This window comes from Anoplophora glabripennis, unplaced genomic scaffold, assembly GCF_000390285.2.
Source record: "Anoplophora glabripennis isolate ALB-LARVAE unplaced genomic scaffold, Agla_2.0 scaffold75, whole genome shotgun sequence".
Taxonomy (NCBI): Eukaryota; Metazoa; Arthropoda; class Insecta; order Coleoptera; family Cerambycidae; genus Anoplophora; species Anoplophora glabripennis.
In genome coordinates this window covers 759,418-772,327 of record NW_019416255.1, presented here as the reverse complement: position 1 = coordinate 772,327, position 12,910 = coordinate 759,418, and the positions used below count along the sequence as shown (strand labels likewise).

Genomic DNA, 12,910 nt, shown 5'->3' with positions numbered 1-12,910 from the left:
GGACGTAGGAATTCCAAGATATTTAAATAAGTTGTTAGGATGTGGTGAGGAAAATAATAATATATCAAATAGCTGGTTTTTAGGCGGATTTTCCAAGCTATAAGAATAGATTAAATGAGATTGACTAATCCATCCCCTATTACTATACAGAGTTACAAGAGGAAGGTGTAGGGTTGTAAGTTTATTCCCAAAATTATTTAAACAATTGTAAATTCAGTCAATTAGATAACTATGTAACGTGGTATACTTATACCAAAACGTCCCGATATTCAGGGCTCCCGCCAGTAAGATAAGAACAAAAACTTATGGACCCATGAAATGGGCGTGTCGAAGCGAGGTGTTGAATTCAGGAGAGATCTCCGAAAAAAAGGCAGTTTCTCCTTGGGTTCCACATTGAGCAGTCTACTTAGCCTTAGAGTCTCGGGTTAATTTAATAATGGATAAAATCTTTCCAAGTTTTGCTATGAATCTCGCATTCTATGAATCTCAGTACGCTGTCGCGTGTAAATGAATCAATAATGTTTGTTCAAGTCTGTTGTGTTACCGTTGTTTTGTTTTTATTGTTATTAAAACCCTTCCTGGAAAATTTTGGTGTTTTCTTGTTCTTCCAACTTAAGTGTCACCCTATACAACCAACCACTGGATTACATTCTACATGAGCGACGTACGGTAAGTGTCTGGAACTCATTCTCTGAACGCACAACATTTCTAGGTTCCCACGTTATTAACTAAAGTGTAATGATAATTATAAGCTCCCTTTCGAGAAGTAAATGATAAGCTCTTTTGCAAGTTAATCTCGTTATGAGTCTGGTCATAACAGTAGATGGTTAAATAAAGAAATAACCCCTCAGGTTACATTATTATGAAATTAGAAAAAAATGTTGGTTGTTTATTATTGTCTGCCACTGATGAGCAGACTCCATTATTTGAACTTTTATACCAGAACACACATTTTATGCATAAAAGAATATCAAGAAATACAAAAGCTTTCATTGAAAATGAAATCTGTTACAAATTTGTTTCAACACTGAATATTTTTCTGACAGTTGAAACTCTTCAGGTTCCTCCAAATTACAACGCCACCAATTGTAACTACACTGTATCAATTTTGAAATATCTTCATTAATTCCTAAGTAATTAATCAAAACTATTTCACGTTCAATATTTGAAGTATTATAGAGCCCTTGGGAATCACTTAACAAAAAATCATTCATACAGTACGCCGTTTAAAGGAATACTGAAATTATAAGGACAACTTGTCGATAATAAACATAAACAATGGCAAATATAACTTTTTATTTAAACAATTCTCAATAAATAATAATATCTACTACCACAACATAAAAATTCTGTATGTAATGACTATGCTAATGATGCAAAGTGGATTAAGTATGAACGGCATGACGAGACCTTTCCACCACGGCCTTAAATCCGCTGTGTTTATCCACAGTGTACTTGACCGTTCTTATGGTACCATCGGCCTCATGAAGAGAATATTCACCTCGTATCAAATCACCATCACGACTTTCTTTCTGAGAGTGGATATCGCCGGTATGGTGGTCTTCAATTCCGTACTCAAATTCATACTTTGCTGGTCCCTAAAATTATATATAAAAATAACTCGATATAGTAATGACTGGAATTTTAAGCTTTCGATTAAAATAGTTAGAAAAATATAAAAAGTTAGCAATTGCAATTGATATTAAGGTTTATTTGTCAGCATTTCAGATTCGAGATTCAAGAATTTTATATCAAAACTTGATACACAGAATCTTGACAGGAATTGGCAAAGGATCTACTAAACCAAAATCAAATAACAGTAAAGATAACTGGACTGCTAACTGGGTACTGCAAACTCAGAAAATATCCCAGTAATGTTGATTTGGTAGACCACATCTTATGCAATTTTGCCAAGAGGAAAATAAGACTGTAGTCCATGTATTGTGCGCATATGATGGTCCAGCAAGGGTGTTCCATCTCTCTATCTATTTGGAGCAAAAACTGGAAAATATGCGAAGAAGCTACTATCAAATCTGTGGAGCCTAATTTGGATGAACAACTTTCTGGTCACATAGATCTATGATTAATATTACAATATGATATGATTTTTAATGTTAATTTCATGCAACCTTTTTCCAAATTACTCTAAGAAAAACCAACTCACCGGTCTTAAACTTATTTTTAGGAAGATTGAATAATATTTGAAGATTTCTCTTATCTGTAGCAATATGATTGTAATTTTATTGTTGTAACATAAGTACAAAACTTGATACATGTCTAAATGATTATTTAAGAAAATAAACTTACGTGTTCTTCTTCATGATGACCAGACTGAACTAGTGTTGATGAGGAATGAGTAGCTACAGGGGCGACTAATTTTGCAAAAGGTGCAGCAGCGTGACTGATAGAAGGCGACTGAGCAGATGCCTGTGGTACCAAAGTTTTTACGGTAACTGGTGCAATGTCTTGAGGAACATGTAGAGGGAAAGCTGCTGAAGTTTTCAATATAGCTGGAGTTGAATGGATATGGTGAACTGTGTTACGATGTTCATTAAATGAAGCAAACGAAGTCGCTTGATGATACTGTCGTTCAATGGGATGAGCGTGAGCACAAGCAAGTAAAATAACTGCTCCCAAAACCTGCAGATCAAAAGTTTACGATATCTATTTGAGTCAAGTGAGTAAGTGTCACAATTTCCTTTACTGAACCAACTTTTGCAACCGTTACAAAGATCTAGGAACCAAATTTGTTTTTAAAATCTAAATAATGTAATAATATTGTCCATTTATTTAAACTAATGCATAAAATCAAAAAACAAATTCTTACCACTAGAGTTGATTTTAAATCTAATAAAATATCGTGTACTAGATCTAGAACTGTATTTTTTAATTTTTACTAACATTAAACGGTAGCAATGATCATAGTTAATAAATATTTAGTTAATTAATCCATCAATTAAACAAAGTAAAATAAATCAAACAACATTAAAAGCACAGAAACTTGCATTATTGTCAAATTCAAATATAACGAATAAGCTTTCATTCCGACAAAATTTCGGTCAATTATATTATTGACCACCCACAATCACACAAATCGCAATGAGTAGTAAAATCATATTGCATGAAATAAATTAAGAGTTATCTCTTACTTTTGAACACATCTTATCTTACTTATATTAATGACGTTGAAATCTGTACTGATTAAAAAATGACCACGTTCTTTTTATATCGCAAAATTTTGAGAAGTTACCTTCTCCGTAAATATGTAAGTAGGAAGAATTATTGTGTAATATTCATGTTTCTGGTAACATTTAATAATAATCTACACCACTTGTTAATGAAGATGTGACAGATGAATTGTGTATTACAAAAACAAATCGGAACATAGTTTATATAAATATAGAACACATATTTATTTTATTGAGTTACGAATTTTGGCATTTTGTTAAAGAAAAATATCGCTTTAGGCAAGCAAAAAAAATATGTAAGTACACGATAAATATCAAACAAATCACCGCTTTGAACAGAAAAGTATATTACATTTTATATAAATATATAAATATATAAAAATATATTAATTGATTTCTATATACAGAGAATACCCCGCCTTTCACATATTTACATGGGTGGTTACACTTCAGTGATTAAATGTGACTGTCATTAAACGTGTAACTTTCTGCTTTCATTGATTGCTAAATTCAGCATTGCAAGTCATGTGTTTCTATTAGCTTATGCAGTTATATTCCTAAAATTGGTGTAAGAAAATTAAAGTTTAAGTATTTTTGGAAACATTTCTTTTGAATTTTAATTCCTTGACACCTTTATTTAGTTAAACCGACAAAAGGTTCAAACCAACATAAGAAATTATTGGTTTTTATTGAATTGACTGACAAAGATTTAATAAAATAATTTCACTTTTCTTTTGCAGGCGATAAAATTGTTTAGCAGAGAAAAAGCTTTAGGCTATAGTTATTAAACTTAGTAAATGAACATATATCTCCTTTAAAGATTGGTATTATATACAAATTGAAGGAGTAGTTATGGATTGTGGAAAAAATGTATGAGGGAACATTGGAAAAGAAGAAATTTTAAATCAAACCGTAGGTTCATTTATGTTCACGATATATTTATCATCAAGCCTGGTATATATAGCAATAGTTAAAAATTTCTGGTTCATAGTAGGTAATAGTAGAATATATGCCGATATCAGCTTCACCGCGAAATTGGAAGAAAACGATAGCCTTCTGTGCCTATATGCCCTCGTCAAAGGGAAACTGAATGTCATCCTAGAGTACAGCATGTACTTATACGAATAGTTATCTTATATATCGCCATCCCACACAGATACTTGGCCGAGAAATGGGGCTATATTAGCTCTAAATGAGATAGATGTATTTGGAGAAATATTGTACAAACATCAATAAGATACCAAATAACAAAGAAGAGAACGAATAACTGGCAACAACATCTATCTGTCTACAAAAATGCATATCTGCCGTGGAACCCTCTATTCAAATACAGGGTGTTCTATGACAAACTTTGACAGATGGTAACTGGGTTAATTTCAAATATTTTTTCTTATAAGAACATAGGTCCGATTCGTTTTTGTTTAGAAGTTGCAACCATTTCAAAAATATAATTTCATATTTTAAAGTAGCAGGCAACTTTAAATAAATAATATTCATTCAACCATCGTATTTCCTTCAGTTTATGCGACACTGTCTTCTTATGCCAAATATCATACGTAAGCAAGCATTTTAAACTTTTTGTATTTTCTTTTTGTAAAGAAGTGTCAAATTAGGTCCATATAATTCATCAGCATAGTTAAATAGAGATAATACAAGGGTTTCACAAAGTTGTTTTTTTATGAGAGCCGGGAATAAGTGACGATTTCCATAAATTATTTTAATATTACAATACGCTCGTTGTAATAACTTATTTACATGCTTTTCAAACCTCAAATCGGAATCAAATATTATACCAGAATTTTCTGCTTTATTTACTACCTCGAGCAATTTATTATTAATGACAATATTAATTGAATTTAACAAATTTGTACGGTGATGTTTACTACCAAAAATCATTACTTTAGATTTAATAGGTTTAATAAGTAGACAATGTTCAGTTACGGAATCAATAAAAGTTTTTAAACTATCATTAATGGTAATACAAGCTTGTCGCACTTCGTGAGGTTGAAAGCTATAATACATCTGAGTGTCATCGGCGTATAAGTGGGCGTTGCAATAACGTATTTTAGTTACAAGAGGAGAAGTATAAATTTTAATCAATAATGGTCCAAGTATAGATCACTGTAGAACAGCTGATTTTAACGAAACATAATATGATTGAACCCCGTCAATATTAACTTTTTGCCATTTAAGTTTAACGTAATTTTTTAATAATAAACATGCGTTTTTTGAAAACCTATATATTTTAACATCATCATCAAATCATGGTGTACAGTATCAAATGCTGGGCTAAAATCCAACATAACTAATACTGTGCACTGGCTTTTATCTGTAGCGTTTATGATGATCAGTAATATGAAGTAAAGCAGTAGTACAACTGAAGTCTACGAAAACCTGATTGCTGTGAGGGTAGCAATGAATGAGTATCCAAATATATATTAATTTGATGTTCAAGAACTCTCTCTTCTAGAATTTTCGATAGTGTGGGTAGAATACTTATCGGANTGATCAGTAATATGAAGTAAAGCAGTAGTACAACTGAAGTCTACGAAAACCTGATTGCTGTGAGGGTAGCAATGAATGAGTATCCAAATATATATTAATTTGATGTTCAAGAACTCTCTCTTCTAGAATTTTCGATAGTGTGGGTAGAATACTTATCGGATGTAATTCTTTCAACTCTGAAGGGTTTGTTTTTTTGGTAAGATTAGGTTTAATAATTGCTTTCTTCCAGCAGTAGGAACATCACAGCTGGTTCAGGACTTTTATTTATGGAGACATATGAAGCAGCTTGTCTACCATGTTGAAATCACTGCCCGAATCTCTAGTTTTCTGATGTGAAGCTTACATTCGAGCTGAGGGTGGACATTTAAGATATGTTAATTCAGTTAATAAAGGTTAACTAATGTTTAAACTCTAAACACGAATCATTTTTATTTATCACGCTACTTTGAAATACGAAATAATATATTTTTTAAATGCTTGTAGCTTCTAAACAAAAACGAATCGGACCATATTCATATAAGAAAAAAATGCAGTTTGTTCTTTAAATTAAACAGTACTAACAATTTTTGTAGGACATTTCACCAGAAAAGGAATCTGCCCAAAATTTACCCTAAGTACCTTACGTTTGGTATTCGTAAATTATTGTTTAACGATTTTTTTATAGAATATAACTACATTGCTATATGTTATTTTATAATTACCGAAAAGTGTCACTTATCACAATTTATAAAATCAGAGAAAACGGTTGCTTGATATGAATCTACTTATTGTTACATAAAACACTTCTTTTTCCTACTACAATTTCGTATTACTAAATTAATCCCAGTAGTAGGTGTGTCCGCACCATGGTGAATGGGATTACAAACATATTATTTTGACATTGATACTCGTTAGTAGATTTTATCACGACGGCGACGGTGCGGTGGATAAGTGTCCAATTATTGTATCGGCCATAAATTGGGTACCTATTTTATTGGCCATAAATTGAACTTCAAAGATTTAGAAGTTAAACTGTCTTAAAAGGTTATTAAGTACAATACAATTGAAATTAATCTAGAGCTTTTAGAAAGAGATGGTACAAAATTTGTACAGTCTCTCGAAAAAGTTATATAGAACAGAATTAAATTGACTTTTACAAATATATATTTACAGATTCGTGTAGATATCAGTATTAAAATAATTCATATAGTAAAAATAGTTTATTATAAATAAATAAGGAAATACTGAGACAGTAGTTATAGAAACATCAAGAATAACTTAGTAATGGTGGTACACAGGGGCGGTTACAACTGATTTCCCGATAGGGGCGGCATATATAGCCTTAGCAGGAGCAGGTTGAGCATGAACAGCGTGACCAGTCCTTTCCACTACGGCGTTGAATCCGCTGTGTTTGTCAACGGTGTACTTGACAGTTCTGATGGTACCATCGGCTTCGTGAAGGGAGTATTCGCCTTGAGTTAAATCTCCATCACGTCTTTCCTTTTGGGAATGGATGTCGCCGGTATGGTGGTCCTCAACTCCATAAGCAAATTCGTATTTGGCGGGTGCCTAAAATTATATGGTAAATGATTTAGTAAATTATATAAATCAGTATGTAAATGGTCTCGAAATGATAAAATAATAATACTCAGAGAAAATGGCTGAACGCTAACACACGACTTTGGTACTTATCTTTAATTGCTTCATTCAATATTAAAATAGTAATCGAAATATTAACCACATATTTCTGCAGACATAAACTTCTAAGTGTCATTTCTGGTGATTTAAATAATGCTTAAACTATGTTACACCAAAATGCTGATTTCTAAATAAAAAAGTTGGTAGTTTGGAACAATGCAACTACAATTCAGTAAGGATCACAGCCCCACAAAAAAAAGTATCGAATCTGGTATTCAGACCCATCTATTTCCATGTATTTTTTTCTGTTGAATCCAAATCTGCCTTCAGATTTGACCCAACGGGTCTGAGTTTTCGGGGGGAAATTAAAAAAATAAGTCAAAATTCACAAAAAACGTCATTTACGATAGTCGAAAGTTATAAAAAATCAAATTTTTCTACCAGGTTACTAGACGTATAATTTTTCACTCGTTTAATTCCAATTTATCATCAGTCGTTCATGCATGAATACGCATATTTATTCATCCACCTTACCACCTATAAAACCCACCCATCTATCCATCTACTTTTTGTACTGAGAGATGATATAACAGCTTAGAAGATTGAGAATGCAATAAAACAAAAGAAGACGATATCTATAAATCATTCTTATTTGTAGATATCGTTTCCTTTTGTTTAGATAGTAGAGTATTCTACAAGTTTTATTGCATTCTCAACCTTCTAGGCTGGAGTGGATGGGTGGGTTTTATAGGTGATACAGGTGGATAAAATAAATATGCGTATTCATGCATGAACGACTGGATAGAAACATGTATGAATTCATAAATGGGTGGTGGATAAAAAGATGGATCCAGAACTCTGCAACACGAATTATGCCATGAAAATGGCGTTTTTAAGCATTTTGATTTATTTTCTGTTTTTGAATGAAATTGGACCAGCTTGTCTGACTGATAAATTGGAATTAAACGAGTAAAAAATCATACGTCTAGTGAGCTGGTAGAATAATTTGATTTTTTATAACTTTCGTCGATCGTAAATGACGTTTTTTGTGAATTTTGACCGGTTTTTTTAATTTTCCCGGAAACTCAAACCCGGTAGGCCAAATCTGAAAGCAGATTCGGATTCTGCGGAATAAAATACATGGAAATACATGGGTATGAATACCAGATCTGATACTTTTTTTGCGGGGCTGTGATAATTTATCAGTGTTCAGCTAACAGAACAATTTGCCTAGGGACCAATATGGAGTATTATCATCAAATAACCACCAAGGAAGAATATCAAAGAACTACCGTCATTATATTGGAGTCAGTTATGTATAGTGACACTTCTCCTTACAGGTATTATGGCATTTTGAACAATATTGGGCTGTATGACAGAGACCTAGATTACAGAAGGAAAAACAGCACATCATATCCACGAGACATCTCTAATAGGCAACCAATGGATGCAGAGATTATAGCACGCAAATTATGACAAAACTGAAGAAACTTGTGAAAAAAGTCGGAATACTGGAATTGTGCTAAACTGAGAATGATACACAATACAATAAACCACAAACTATTTGTATTTGTGAAGCTGTTTGTATATGTTTTATGGAGAAAACAGTTAACTGTGAGAGTAAAACACTTTTATGTGATGCCTAAACTATTAAATTGAAAGAGATAGGTATTTAATTCATAAAATATGAAAAATACATAATTTTTATGAAGAGAAACTTAACTGAAGCAAATAGAAACGATAATAATGATAATAATAAGTAAAGAAATGGAAATGTGTAAAATGTATAGCAGAATGACAGAAATATTAACAAATAATAATTTTTTTTCAAAAACTATTGATCCATTAATTTTTCTATTCAAATTTTTTTAGAAACCTTATTACTTACTAGTATCTACTAAAACTCTTGTAACGCAGAAACTATAGCAATTTACAATAAATGATTACTTACGTATTGTTCTTCATGATGCACAGCAATTGGGGCAGATTTTACTAATACTGGTGCTGCGTGTATAGCTGGTTGTGCAATGGCGATAGGAGCAGAGTAGTGTGCAACGGGAGCGGAACTGTGGCCAAGAGAAAGTGAAGAGTAGGATTGGGCGGAATGAGGAGATAAGGTTTTGATAGCCACGGGGGCAACATGAACAGGGGCTGCATGAACGACTGGAACAGCTGCCACTGCAGCCTTAAGTATAGCCGGGGATGAATGGAGATGTTGGACCGTGTTGTGGTGTTGGTTGAAAGACGCAAACGATGTGGCTTGGTAGTGTTGCTCAATGGGAAGGGCTTGAGCACAAGCAAGCACAAAGATTACGGCAACAATCTAAAAAAAAACAAAATTAAGTTTCTACATGCATTTTATTGATAGTAACACATAAAATTAAAAACTTTAAACAACCTTCTAAAAGTCTATAGAAATTTGTAGTATTTCAAGAATCTCAGAAACTATAAACGACGACATGTTTTCTCGTTACATTTTCAAGACAAACTCAAATGTCAAACAAGAAATTCTGTTCTGTTTTCGACTTGGAGAGCGATTTTCATGTTCGTGGCTCAGTGAAGTAACTTTACCGAGTTCTTACGTCAAGACTTGCGTTACAAACAAAATGGGGGTATATCGCAGTTCCTCGTCAGCAGAAATATTTGATGTTTTGACGCTTATATTTATTTACAAGTCGCTTGAAGTGGTTTACAAAAAATATTGTGCCCTACACTCAGAATTGTGTATTTGTGTATTGTAACAAAAGCCGGGACGCGTGGTAATTTATTTGTTAGTTTCCGGAACGGATGGGCCAACTCAGACAGTAAAATTAATAATTATCGAAAAGTTAAGGGTTAGGTTTAGCCACAAGGCCGTCCTTCGAAGGCCTCATGAAATTTAGGAATATTTTTGAACAAGTTCACTTAGACCGTCGGGGCCATGTGACAGTCATCTGTTGCGTCCGGGAGGTGCCAGCCTATGCTGGGACAGAACAAAGAAACCCATATTTTTAATAACGCGCGAAACCACGAGAAGAACGTAGAGGTTCCAAATTAGAATTAAATCAAATTGTTAAATTGATAATAATTGGAAAGGAAGGTAATAGATCAAATAGCTGGTTTTTAGGCGGATTTTCCAAGCTATTAAGAATATATTAAATGAGATTGACTAATCCGTCCCGTATTGCTACACGGAGTCACTAGAGGAAAGCTAGGGTTACTTGTAAGTTCAGTTAGTCACAGAATTATTTATATAAATGTCCCGTCAATTAGGTAATTATTAACATGGCATAGTTATGCCAAAGCGTCCCGATATTCAGGGTTCCCGCCAATAAGATAAGAACAGAAACTTCTGGACCCATGAAATGGGCGTGTCGAAGAGAGTTGTTGAATTCAGGATAGATTCGAAAAACGAGCAGTTTTTCCTTGGGTTCCGCATTGAACAGTCTACTTAGTTTTAGAGTCTCTGGTTAATTTAATAATGGATAAAGTCATTCCAAATTTTTCTATGGATCGCGCATTCCCTGAACCTCGGTACGCTGTCGCGTGTCAATAAAATAATAATTAATAATGTTGTTCGAGCCCGTTGTGTCGTTATTTTGTTTGTTTGTTCTGTTATTATTGTTATTAAAACACTTCCTGGAAGTTTTGGTGTTTCTTTCTTGTTCTTCCAACTTAAGTGTCACCCTGTAAAACCAACCACTGGATTACCTTGTACATGAGTAAGTGTCTGGTATTCATTCTCTGAACGTACAACATTTCTAAGTTCCCACGTATTAATTAAAGTATAATGATAATTGTAAACTCCCTTTCGAGAATTAAATCTTTTGAAATCCAGACTCGTTATGATACTGGGCATAAAGATATATAGATAAATAGAGAAATAACCTTTCAGGTTACAGTATTTACAGAAATTTCTCGATGAAATATATTTTTGAATAAATAACCGTATATGTTTTACTCAATTTTAAATCTAATTCAAAAACTGCTCTTTCAATGAAGTTAAACAATGTTCTTCGATATCAAAAATCTAGATATGCAATAGATATCGAACTCATAGTAAAGGCTCCTAACTGCTGATGGCTTACTAAAGTCATATTCAGTCACGGTAAATTCCTTTGACAAAAAACATATCTAATTAACAAAGATAAATTGTTACATTAATAAAGATATATGTCTGAACGTAAATTATTATAACAGCCAACTTTTTCTATCAGAAAATAAAAATATACTTCAGTTTTGTGTAAAATGCCAAGTATTTGGAAAGAAGAAAAAGATCTCTAACATTCTAGATCATAACCAACTATCTATTCTTATTTAAAAATTATTATCAACTATCGATTCTATATCCAAAATTCATAAAGGCTAATTTCTGATACCATAATTTTCTTTGTTTCATGTAAACCTGTATTTACTGTAATGTTAAAACTGAAATAATGTGGTTGTTTCTATGATATCCTGAAATCTCATTCAAACATACAAAAATGAAGGTAATGTATATAAAAATTCATATTTTAGTAATGCAAGTCGACAATTAAAAAATATTGAAAATACAAGATATACGACTTAAAGGGACAATAATGTATGTAATATACGTTACCAATGTACTAGCACAATTCCTCAAAATTAAACTGTTTACAATTAAGCAGAGATGAAAAATATAATATTCATACAAATATCTAATAGGCAATTAAAAAATAGGAAACAACTAAACACATTTTAGAGACAGTAGCAAACATTTCAAATTCAGTCTAAACAATTGAAAGGATGATGTTTTGTAAAATTATAATTATAGCTACTTACTTTAGAATACATAGTTGATAAATCGGAGCAAGTTCAAATCTAAACTGACTGAAAAAAAGTAACATGCTCCTTTTTATATTAAAAAGCTCTTTGAGCCTCCACTAGATATGAATGAACGCAGTACATGATAATTGAGTAACTTTTATCAAATACTTAATCATTCTGCATTAATTAGTCGATATTAGTTACTACCTCAGGGCAATGTCAGCTCGTGGCATGCATTATTAAATTAGATTCGATTCATATTAATATTTATAATTCTTATTAAATAAGAAGGATTACATAAGATCGACATATTTGTGTCTTTCAATGTCCCTAAGCTTCCGTTGTAGTTATCGAGATGTAAGTGTAGCGGTATGGATTATTTCAAAGTAGCACACTTTTATAAATTAGCGTATTTAAATTAATCTTTGTTATTCAATCGGATGTGAAATATGCGTATATTTTGAAATTTACAGTTAATTGATTCGATTAACTTTGATTTTAATAATAAGGGAGATGTAGGTAGCGTATTTTTACTGTTACAACCTACAGGGTGGATCAAGTTTTGGTGATACATTTTGTGCCATAGAAAGTGTTGGGCGTTGTTCTATCGAATGCTTAGTAACTGAGATACAAAGATAAGTCAAAATTGTTATTTTCTAAGAAATGTCCAGAAAATGTTGCAGCTGCTACTTATTAACTTAATTGACTGTTTCAATAATATGAACGTATTGAAAACGTATTTACTTCAATTATTGAATAAAACTAATCATGATATGTTCCCCAGGGATCGATTTTGGGACCAGTGTTGTTTTTGGTGTCCGTTTCTGATCTTG

At 32.4% G+C, this 12,910-nt stretch overlaps 1 protein-coding gene across 1 annotated transcript; it reads right to left on the bottom strand.

The window, feature by feature from the left end:
- Positions 1-1,385: 1,385 nt before the first annotated feature.
- Positions 1,386-12,104, bottom strand: LOC111693119 (cuticle protein-like). Its single transcript, XM_023457267.1, has 5 exons — positions 12,093-12,104; positions 9,262-9,633; positions 6,981-7,241; positions 2,308-2,640; positions 1,386-1,598 (listed from the first exon to the last, which is right to left on the bottom strand). Exons 1-5 carry the CDS (start codon positions 12,102-12,104, stop codon positions 1,386-1,388), a joined length of 1,191 nt encoding a protein of 396 aa, XP_023313035.1.
- Between the last annotated feature and the right edge of the window lie 806 nt (positions 12,105-12,910).